At 42.5% G+C, this 11804-nt stretch overlaps 1 protein-coding gene across 1 annotated transcript; it reads left to right on the top strand.

The window, feature by feature from the left end:
• The first annotated feature begins 1479 nt into the window (after nt 1-1479).
• LOC120066713 (BTB/POZ domain-containing protein kctd15-like) lies at nt 1480-10958 on the top strand. Its single transcript, XM_039018171.1, has 5 exons — nt 1480-2078; nt 3650-3825; nt 4727-4871; nt 8353-8655; nt 10208-10958. The coding sequence occupies exons 1-5, from the start codon at nt 2052-2054 to the stop codon at nt 10370-10372; spliced, it is 816 nt and encodes a 271-aa protein (XP_038874099.1). The 5' UTR covers nt 1480-2051; the 3' UTR covers nt 10373-10958.
• Nucleotides 10959-11804: the final 846 nt, after the last annotated feature.

The following is an 11804-nucleotide window of genomic DNA, read 5'->3' as shown; positions in this document are numbered from 1 at the left end:
CTGTTAATTGAAATGCATTCCAGGTGACCTTATGAAGCTGGTTGAGAAATGACCAAGAGTGTGCAAAGCTGTCATCAATGCAAAGGATGACTACCCTTTTTGGTTACTACATGATTCCATATGTGTTATTTCATAGTTATTCTACAATGTTGAAAATAATAGAAAAACCATGGAATGAGTAGGTGTGTCCAAACGTTTTACTGGTACTGTATGTCAATTTCCCATACGTTTAGATGTTTTTTCTCAATTGTATTAATATTCTAAGCATGCAAAAAGGGACATCACAGCTTCTCAAATCAAAATCAAATCAGAGTTTATTGGTTGTGTACACAGTTTAGCAGATGTTATAGTGGGTGCAGCGAAACGCTTATGTTATTAGCTCAAAGCAATGCAGTGAAATGTCAAACAAGTACACAAATAATCAAACATTTGGAATTTCTCTGTGCAATGCTGTGTGCAATGGAACACAAAGTGGTGACCATATGGATAGATCATGCTGTGACCAATTTTGATGGATTGCAACAGATTTAAAATTGGCCTATATTTTGTTACCAATAGCGTACCAAACTGAGCTTGTGTTTGAGGAGTAAAATGGATCTGCCTGCAAGCGCTGGGGGCAAACATCTCCATCTAACAGCGCACAATAATTGAAATGGTGCATTTGACCGGAGGCACCTGAAAGGGGGCCTTTTGCAATGGCATAATGCATGACGATAGATGTAATTTGGCTTCAATGCCAGGGGGATGTTTGATGTTAGAATATTAGCTATTGGGGGCAGGGGCGTCATGCCCTCAAAAAATCGAATGGGGCACAAAGTATGTGAGAATGGCCGGGTGGTGATCCCGTCCAGAAGTTGGACAATTGTTCATTTTTCAAACACCTGAAACAGCTTTTCCTGCAATCTAGAGCCGTAATGAGTGTGGTTAATTCTAAGTAAAAAAAAAAATTCTGCATATCTAAGCATACCTATTGAACTGTGAATCCTCCTCACTGGTGGTTCTTTTTAAAAATAAAATAAATATGCTTCTCTGCTCAAATCTGAGTAAAGGATTGAAAGAAATTAGTCTTATTCAGTACATTTAGTTATTGCTTGCTTTTCTAAAGTCTACCATGTCAGCAGGCATGCCAGTTAAGATAGTTAGACAAGCTAGCTACTCTAATTTGATTGAGAGCCTGAAATGGCTTCTTGGTAAATAGAAATTAAGTTGGGAACCTATGTGGGCTAAAGCCAACTTCCTAAAATTGATAGGTGACTAGTAGTATTACAGAGAAACAAACACATCTTATATATTTATATATATGTGTGTGTATATATATGTGTATATGTATATATGTGTTTTCATGTGTGTGTGTATATATATATATATATATATATATATATAAATCTTATTTTATAAACAGGACAAATCTGAGGGGGCACGTGCCCCATTACCCCCTATGGGCATGACACCTCTGATTGGGGCCAGAGAAGAGAATACTACAGGACAGAGAAGATCTGCGCGACAGTTCTGAGCGGAACCTATCATTTTATAGTTTAATTGATATTGACCGTAGCCTACTTTAGTAAATATTGTATCAACAAGTTAAATTTATGTTTTTTTATACACACTGACAGTTATTAACACTGGTAAATCCGTTGAGTGAATTATGACACTAATCTGATACGGAGCAAGATTGAACCGAACACCGTTACCCGTGCAGCAGACCAGACCGCTCTCCGTTGGAAATAAACCGCGATATTTTTGGAAAAATCAAATTGACTTGTGAAATAAGAAACGGGGGATCTAATTTTCATCTTGAAACGAGTTGAGGCGAGAGATAAAAAGCTGCTCTATTGTAACCTAATCCTTGCCCTTCGGGCGTTTGAATAGCCCAGGGCAAGAATTCTACTAGCCCTCCTTTTATTTAGAGACGGACTGGCTTTCTTCTCATAAAACTCGACGGATTCATCATATCAGAAAAGGCAAGGCTCGGACAAAGACGGATATAAAGCAAACGACGACCCAACTGACATAAACAGAGATAAAACCGTAAGGGAGAAGAGATTCCTATGTCTTCTGTATCCGTGTCCTCCCAGGTAAGGACGCAATATGTTTCATTTGTAGTTTTATTTGGTGGAGAACATGTAGTCTGTCTGACACTACAGTAGAATCTTAAAGCCACAGCTACTCTATAAAATCATTGCGTTGGTGTATATTTTCCGTGATTAAACCACAACGTTTTCAAACGTTTGGACTCCACACACCAAGAAAAGTGAGCCGGCAGTAGCCCTATTTGGATACCAGTGGATTGTGACATATTTGTTATATTTTACCGAAACGCAGGAGAACGCAAACTTCAGTGACTGATAGAATCCCCAATTACATCCTAAAATTGTTATTACCAGTTTATTGCCGTGCTGTCAGAATTGAGAGCGTTTGGGGGAATAGGCTAGAGTATATCAAGCTCAAACTTGCTTTTAGAACGTTATTATAGGCTATTCGTTTCTCTTTCTATTCAATACATGTGTTCTTGATTGAATTCATGTGTGAAATAATATGGATACAGGAAGGAATATTACATCTCAGAATATGGGGAAAATATGGGTGAAATGTATGTAGTTTCCTTTTGGTTTTATAACATGAAATGTTTTTCTTTTTAAATCGATTTCTTAAAATACTGGTTTCTGGCTAAGCAGAGGAGATAACACCCTGGAAATGAGGACTCTGTGTGTTCTGCTCAGCAGCCCCAGGCATCTTGCCCCTGGCAAAACACTGAATGAAGTTCACCTCCTGTTCACCTTTATGGTTCAAAGAACCTCTTTACAATGGAGAGACTTGGTGGGGGGATGGTTGTTTCAATTTGTCCAGAAGCTGCACTTTGCCCAGTGCCCTGGGGTCATGAATGCCCTCTGTTCCCTCAATGTGGGAAACTTCAACTACTGTCTGCAGCCCATGAATATTGTATTCATGTTAATTGGGGAACGTTCAGGCTTATTGTATCTCTGAAACAGTTTGATTGGCTGCTTGCCCTACTATAGTCTAAACTACTGTACAGTCTTGCACCTCATTTGCTACTACTTCATGTCATTACTTCATCAGTAGCCTAACTTTAAAGGTCCAATGCAGCCGTTTTTATCTCAATATCAAAGCATTTCTAGGTAACAATTAAGTACCTTACTACGATTGTTTTAAATTAAAATGGTAAAGATAGAAACAAAAATAGCTTCTTAGCAAAGAGCAATTTCTCAAGCAAGAATTTTACTAGGACTCTCTGGGAGAGGTCTGAGTGGGGAGGGGAAAACTGAAAACTAGCTGTTATTGGCAGAGAGGTTTGGAATGGTCTTTCCTGTTGGTCTATTAACTAATCCGGTGATCACCAGGCAGGCCAAAACTCCATCCCATCAAAACAGGCTGGAATTTTAGGCGATCTTTTCAAGCAGCTCTTACACTAAAAGGGCATTAGCATCATTTTCACAATTTAACAGTATTATTTCAACCTCATAAGGTGGAAATATATGTATAAAACACATTGGCAAATCACGTTTTTGACTGCACTGGGCCTTTAATGAAAAGTAGACATCTCACTATTTTTCACTTTACCACTCTCAGGGCAGATACAGTACACACTTCTAATACAAAGACTATCTGTTTCCATGTGTTGCTGTAGGAGGGACGGAGCATGTCCAGGATGTCTATGAGTCGTTCTCCAGTTTCTCCAATGAATGCCCAGGGCATCCCATCACCGGCCCAGCTGACTAAAGCCAATGCCCCGGTCCACATTGATGTGGGAGGACACATGTACACCAGCAGCCTGGGGACTCTCACTAAATACCCAGAGTCTAGGTAAGGCCATTACAGGATGCATCTGGCACCGCCAGGCTCTCACTAAATACCCAGAGTCTAGGTAAGGCCATTACAGGATGTATCTGACACCGCCAGGCTCTCACTAAATACCCAGAGTCTACGTAAGGCCATTAAACTGCCTTAATTTTGCTGGACCCCAGGAAGAGTAGCTGCTGCTTTGGCAGCTAATGGGGATCCATAATAAATACAAATACAAATACGGGATGCATCTGGCACCGTGGCATATGGCACCATATTTTTTCATGAGAAATAACATATTATTGAACGATACAACAAGTTCATGGACAGCTTCATACTGACACTGCATTATGACTGATACATTACTAAAATACTTATAGAAATCCACACAACATCATGTTGAAACAATAACTTTGGTATCCATGATCATTTTTGAGAGATCTAGCAAAAAAGAGAGAGAAAAGGCTGGAGAGAAAAGAAAGGGTAGATTTTAATTGCTTTTTGGAGGACAAAGAAAGAGTGGAGAAGGCAGAGAGAGAGAAGGCTGAGCAGCCTGGAGCTGTGAGGTGACACTCCTGCTGGAAGAGTAGAGGACCACCTCAGGCAGAGAGGAGAGAAGTAGAAAGATGAGTAACTGGGCTTATAGAAAGCAGTTGGCATCGATTTCTGGAGAGAGCGAGAGAGAGAGAGGACAAATGTAAATAACCCATTATGAGTATGTGATTCAGAAGTTGTAGTGAACCCTTAGTATTTTCTATACTAGAATAAACAACATGCAGTTGTAGCCCACTTCCTGCCTACAATGTAAGTAATGATCAAACACTAGAAACAAGTTTTACAGTTCTCTAAACATACTTCAAGTACTACTTGATTCAAAGTATGAATTTAGAGCTCTCAACCATTGTCTTTTTCTGTTCTCCAGAATCAGTCGTCTGTTTAATGGAACAGAGCCCATTGTACTGGACAGTTTGAAGCAGCACTACTTCATCGACAGGGATGGAGACATATTCAGATACATTCTCAGCTTCCTCAGGACCTGCAAACTACTGCTCCCAGAGGACTTCAAGGTACAGTACACACTACAGGACAGCTCTCTTACAGCTCACATCTCAAAGAGTAACATAATACATAGTATGTATGTATGTCTAACAAAGGTGGTTTGGTTGAACTATGCTCGCTTAATAAGATAACTTGCAATAGCCATGAAGACTTGTTATTTTTTGAGCTAATGCCTAGGCTGTTGTTCAGCGGGCTAACACAGTCTCTGAACCAGAGGCACCTCATTTCCACACATACAAACAATTACAAACATAGTATCTCTCACAGAGATTTCAGGATGGTTAGGCAAATGCAAACATGACTGTAAAGTCATACAATTATCCTGCTGTGCCCAGAAACACATCTTTATCTTCATTCTATCACTGTGTACCTCTATAAGCGCTCAGTGTGTGTAAACTGTAGCTTTCTGACACTTTAATCAGGTCTCCATTTCGCCCTGGGCTCCTACAGGGGTCGATTCTGCATGGCTGGAAGCAGGGACACTGTGTTTTTTGCTAAATTGATGTGTGTGTGTGTGTGTGTGTGTGTGTGTGTGTGTGTGTGTGTGTGTGTGTGTGTGTGTGTGTGTGTGTGTGTGTGTGTGTGTGTGTGTGTGTGTGTGTGTGTGTGTGTGTGTGTGTGTGTGTGTGTGTGTATGCAGGAGTGCTTACATATGTGTGTGTGGTTGTGTATCTGGCATCTCACTCATCTCTCTCTCTCTGTAGTTAGTGTAGCTGTGTTATTCTGTGCTTTGCCCAGGATGACTAAAGTGCCCTGCAGATAGAGCCTTCTTTTATAAAACACATCTATCCCTCGCTTCAAGCCTATGAAGGGAGGGGAGCTAAGGAGGCAGGCTTTGATACAGAAAGGAGCCTGAGGGGGTAGCAGCTCTGTGTATGCCTGATGTCAGAAGCAGTTTGGAGCAAATGTAGAGGGAAAAATAAGCAGCTCTCTCTTTATCTCTCACGCAGTAGTTATGAACAGAAGTGTCTGCTGTGTGTGTGTGTGTGTGTCAAATCAAATGTGATGAGTCAAAAGAGATTAGTGTAAAAAGGGTCAATGCAGATAGTCCAGGTAGCTATTGGTTAACTATTTAACTAACTATTTAGCAGTCTTATGGCTGGGGGGTAGAAGCTGTTCAGGGTCCTGTTGGTTCCAGACTTGGTGCATCGATACCGGTTGCCGTGTGTGTGTGCATGTGTGTGTGCTGCAATAGTATCATAATATTGAGCATGCAAGGGGAAAAGACAGGGGGGGTGAGATGTACAGATGTGATTTCTGTGTGGAGATAAACATTTGGTATAAATGAATCCATCACATACATTCAACAGAAGGAAATACGTATGTACTTCAAATCAAATCAAATCAAATTTTATTTGTCACATACACATGGTTAGCAGATGTTAATGCGAGTGTAGCGAAATGCTTGTGCTTCTAGTTCCGACCATGCAGTGATATCTAACAAGTATTCTGACCTAACAATTTCACAACAACTACCTTATACACACAAGTGTAAAGGAATGAATAAGAATATGTACATATAAATATATGAATGAGTGATGGCCGAACGGCATAGGCAAGATGCAGTAGATGGTATAGAGTGCAGTATATACATATGAGATGAGTAATGTAGGGTATGTAAACATTATATAAAGTGGCTTTGTTTAAAGTGGCTAGTGATACATTTAATACATACATTTTTCCATTATTAAAGTGGCTAGAGTTGAGTCAGTATGTTGGCAGCAGCCACTCAATGTTAGTGATGGCTGTTTAACAGTCTGATGGCCTTGAGATGGAAGCTGTTTTTCAGTCTCTCGGTCCCCGCTTTGATGCACCTGTACTGACCTCACCTTCTGGATGATAGCAGGCAGTGAACAGGAAATGGCTCGGGTGGTTGTTGTCCTTGATGATCTTTTTGGCCTTCCTGTGACATCGGGTGGTGTAGGTGTCCTGGAGGGCAGGTAGTTTGCCCACGGTGATGCGTTGTGCAGACCTCACTACCCTCTGGAGAGCCTTACGGTTATGGGCGGAGCAGTTGCCGTACCAGGCGGTGATACAGCCCGATAGGATGCTCTCGATTGTGCATCTGTAAAAGTTTGTGAGTGTTTTTGGTGACAAGCCACATTTCTTCAGCCTCCTGGGGTTGAAGAGGTGTTGCTGCGCCTTATTCACCACGCTGTCTGTGTGGTTGGACCATTTCAGTTTGTCAGTGATGTGTACGCCAAGGAACTTAAAACTTTCCACCCTCTCCACTACTGTCCCGTCGATGTGGATAGGGGGGTGCTCCCTCTGCTGTTTCCTGAAGTCCACGATCATCTCCTTTGTTTTGTTGACATTGAGTGTGAGGTTATTTTCCTGACACCACACTCCGAGGTCCCTCACCTCCTCCCTGTAAGCTGTCTTGTCGTTGTTGGTAATCAAGCCTACCACTGTAGTGTCGTCTGCAAACTTGATGATTGAGTTGGAGGCGTGCATGGCCATGCAGTCGTGGGTGAACAGGGAGTACAGGAGAGGGCTAAGAACGCACCCTTGTGGGGCCCCAGTGTTGAGGATCAGCGGGGTGGAGATGTTGTTACCTACCCTCACCACCTGGGGGCGGCCCGTCAGGAAGTCCAGGACCCAGTTGCACAGTGCGGGGTCGAGACCCAGGGTCTCGAGCTTAATGACGAGTTTGGAGAGTACTATGGTGTTAAATGCTGAGCTGTAGTCGATGAACAGCATTCTTACATAGGTATTCCTCTTGTCCAGATGGGTTAGCGCAGTGTGCAGTGTGATTGCGATTGCGTCGTCTGTGGACCAATTGGGGCGGTAAGCAAATTGGAGTGGGTCTAGGGTGTCAGGTAGGGTGGAGGTGATATGGTCCTTGACTAGTCTCTCAAAGCACTTCATGATGACAGAAGTGAGTGCTACGGGGCAGTAGTCATTTAGCTCAGTTACCTTAGCTTTCTTGGGAACAGGAACAATGGTGGCCATCTTGAAGCATGTGGGAACAGCAGACTGGGATAAGGATTGATTGAATATGTCCGTAAACACACCAGCCAGCTGGTCTGCGCATGCTCTGAGGACGCGGCTGGGGATGCCATCTGTGTGAGTTGTAATTGTGTTATGCCGTCCTTAGGTTCTCTTCAAGTAAAGTGTTACTGATATGTTTAATACTTTGAATGCACTAATATATTACAATAGTGCCCAACACCTCTGGGCATCCTGAAATTCAAATCCTGTGTGTGTATTATAGTTAAATTAGCTTTGATTCCAGGCAGTCTATTAGTTAAATCCTTTGTTGTTATCAAGTTAAACACGTTTATCTATCCGGACAATGACAAAGCAGTTGGCTGACAAATAACCACATCTGGCAGACATCCAGGCTGTACCCATGTCAGTTTGTTTATGAACATTAGTGTGTGTGTTTGTCGGCGTGTCTATGCTTTCTTGCGTATGTGTGCACGCGTGTGTTGTGTGTACAGTGTGTATCCTTGCTTCAACAGTATGTGTTTGTTTCTACTATGGCAGGACTTCCCCCAGCTATACGAGGAGGCTCGCTACTACCAGCTGACACCCATGGTCCGCGAGCTGGAGCGCTGGCTGACAGAGCGGGAGGGCCAGAAGAGCCAGCCCTGCGAGTGCCTGGTGGTCCGAGTGACCCCTGACCTGGGTGAGAGAATTGCCCTCAGCGGGGAGAAGGTGCTCATTGAGGAGATCTTCCCCGAGACCGGAGACGTCATGTGTAACTCGGTGAACGCCGGCTGGAACCAGGACCCCACACATGTTATCCGGTTTCCGCTCAATGGCTACTGCAGGCTCAACTCAGTTCAGGTATGGACGGTAATGTAGTTCCATAGGTCAGCGCTGTTATAATGTGGTTCCTTCCAGGTCAACTCTGTTATGTGGTTCCTTCCAGGTCAACTCTGTTATGTGGTTCCTTCCAGGTGAACTCTGTTATGATGTGGTTCCTTCCAGGTGAACTCGGTTATGATGTGGTTCCTTCCAGGTCAACTCTGTTATGTGGTTCCTTCCAGGTCAACTCTGTTATGTGGTTCCTTCCAGGTCAACTCTGTTATGTGATTCCTTCCAGGTGAACTCTGTTATGATGTGGTTCCTTCCAGGTGAACTCGGTTATGATGTGGTTCCTTCCAGGTCAACTCTGTTATGTGGTTCCTTCCAGGTCAACTCTGTTATGATGTGGTTCCTTCCAGGTCAACTCTGTTATGATGTGGTTCCTTCCAGGTCAACTCGGTTATGATGTGGTTCCTTCCAGGTCAACTCTGTTATGATGTGGTTCCTTCCAGGTGAACGCGGTTATGATGTGGTTCCTTCCAGGTGAACTCGGTTATGTGGTTCCTTCCAGGTCAACTCTGTTATGTGGTTCCTTCCAGGTGAACTCGGTTATGATGTGGTTCCTTCCAGGTCAACTCTGTTATGTGGTTCCTTCCAGGTCAACTCTGTTATGATGTGGTTCCTTCCAGGTCAACTCCGTTATGTGTTTCCTTCCAGGTCAACTCTGTTATGATGTGGTGTCTTCCAGGTCAGCGCTGTTATGATGTGGCTCCTTCCAGGTCAACTCTGTTATGTGGTTCCTTCCAGGTCAACTCTGTTATGATGTGGTTCCTTCCAGGTCAACTCTGTTATGTGGTTCCTTCCAGGTCAACTCTGTTATGTGGTGTCTTCCAGGTCAACTTTGTTATGATGTGGTTCCTTCCAGGTCAGCGCTGTTATGATGTGGTTCCTTCCAGGTCAACTCTGTTATGATGTGGTTCCTTCCAGGTCAACTCTGTTATGTTACACTGCAGAGCAGATCAGGTCATCCAGTAATGCTGAAGACTCAAATTAATCTCAGTAACATGGCAGATAGACTCACTCCAGTCACTTTGCAGACCCAGTTCTAAACTCAAAGCTTATCTTTGAGTGCTGTCGGCTCAACTAAGTTCAGGTGCTGTGTAGTTCTAGGTCAAATCCGTCATACGTATAAGGAAGAGGGTATAACAATAGCGTACACCGCACTATAACTATGCAGCCTGAGATCCTCTGGCACTGTTGACCATACCATAGTCTAGGTTGAAAATGAAAGGAGACCAGGCATTTGCAATTAGGGCCCCTGAACTTTGGAATGGTCTTCCAGGGGAGATCAGGCTTATAGATTCAGTGCCTGTTTTTAAATCCCTGTTGAAGACACACTTTTATAAAGATACTTGTAATGTATGATTGCAATGATTTTAATTGTCCTTCCTTCTGTATTTGTTTCTTGGTTTGTACTTTTATTTTATGAAGTGAACCCCTTTGTTACCTATATTGAAAGTACTATACAAATAGTTCTGATTAACTATTGTCAAAAGCTCCTGTCTGTCTGTCTGTCCTGTGCTCCCTGTAGGTTCTGGAGAGGTTGTTCCAGAAGGGCTTCAGCATGAGGGCGTCGTGTGGTGGCGGAGTTGACTCCTCCCAGTTCAGCGAGTACGTCTTGTGTCGCGAGCTCCACAGGGGTCAGTCCATCGGCACCACCACCACTATCCGGATCAAACAGGAGCCTCTGGACTAGGTCAGGAGGAACAGAGGGACCCCTGAGATAAGATGTTCAACAATCCCGGTGCTCATCTCCAGGTCCTATCTACACAAAACACTGAAGGAGGACTCTTTATGCTTGGGAATATCATGTGCCAATGGCAATGTTTATTGGGCAAGCGAGATGTGAGAAGGTTGTGATTCTATTGAGACTCAAAGTCTACGGAACTCTTTCTGCTGCTGTTTCCAAGGGAAACGGTCAGTCACCTCTGGGCTATTGACAACTAGCAGGAACAAGGAAATAGCTCCAGTAATATGGTGCTCAGGTCCAGCTTAGGTTTCACTGGGGACTCCTGTTCAAGCCTAAGGATGGGTCTACTGGTATGCCAGATGACCTCCAGTTCAGAGACATTGTCTGCATTTATACCAGTAGCCCAATTCTGATATTTGCCCAATTATTGAAAAAGATTTGATCTGATTGGTCAAAAGACCAATAAATGTCAAAAGATCAGAATTGAGCTGCCTGTGTAAACACAGCCAAAAATGGCCATGTCCTGCTCTGCCACAGGAAGAACATGGCTGTGTGTTTGCTGCATTTCTTGACAACTTTCTACACTGGTCAATCTGAATAGGTCATATACTGTATGTGTAGGTATTTGTACAAATAAATGTTAAATGGACAATATGGGGTCTTTTTTTATATATATAACTTTCATGATAAATATATTTGTGAAAAATTTAGATTTTGTATGTGACAATATAGCGATGAAGTGCACATAATCAAGATTTTTTATAACTGCAATTTCAAATAATATTTAGGATATGTGTTTGCTTACGGTAAGTCAACATCTTTTCCATTTGTAAAGTCGTATTGACAAAAAGATAACGGTCTCGGAATGCTGTTCGTTTTGTATAAGACCGTAATCTCTCGTGGACAGACAAATAGCTGGGACATTTTGGTTCTGTGTTGCCGGGATCAATAAAACCACAATAAGCCAAACTCAACCTGGCACACACCATCAAAGAAATTAGCATATTTGTGCTTTTCAATCACTTTCTTTATTATTGTTTTTTTGCAAAGGTACAAACAATACTAAAATTGCATCACCTGAAATGCGTCAGGTTTGAATGCACAGACAGTAGGAAATATAAATAGTCACAAAAATGTGTCCTTCAACACATAATACAGTAGCTGGGTGCTTAAGACCCAGACTCTAAACTTGAATATACATACACCACAGCTTTATTTCATTTATCAATTAGAACTATGCACTATATAAACAAATGCATGTTACAGTAAAAAATACATTTAAAGCATTAAAAACCTTTAATGGACAGTTATTTCAAAGTCAAACTGAAAAAGGGCCTTTGACCCCCCAAAAAATAAGGAAGCAGTAGTATGCCATTAGCATTATAAAAAACTACTTGACAGATCGCCGTGACAGATTGAATTTTGATGTTGATCATCA

The sequence above is a fragment of the Salvelinus namaycush genome, chromosome 21 (genome assembly GCF_016432855.1).
Source record: "Salvelinus namaycush isolate Seneca chromosome 21, SaNama_1.0, whole genome shotgun sequence".
Classification (NCBI taxonomy): Eukaryota; Metazoa; Chordata; class Actinopteri; order Salmoniformes; family Salmonidae; genus Salvelinus; species Salvelinus namaycush.
This window is presented reverse-complemented; position numbering and strand designations above follow the sequence as displayed.

Bases quoted from the DNA above. Each gene is read 5' to 3' on its own strand.
- LOC120066713 (XM_039018171.1), top strand. From the start codon at position 2,052: ATGTCTTCTGTATCCGTGTCCTCCCAG. The intron at 4,872-8,352 runs GTACAGTACACA...CTACTATGGCAG, and splicing joins TGCTCCCAGAGGACTTCAAG to GACTTCCCCCAGCTATACGA. The intron at 8,656-10,207 runs GTATGGACGGTA...TGCTCCCTGTAG, and splicing joins GCAGGCTCAACTCAGTTCAG to GTTCTGGAGAGGTTGTTCCA.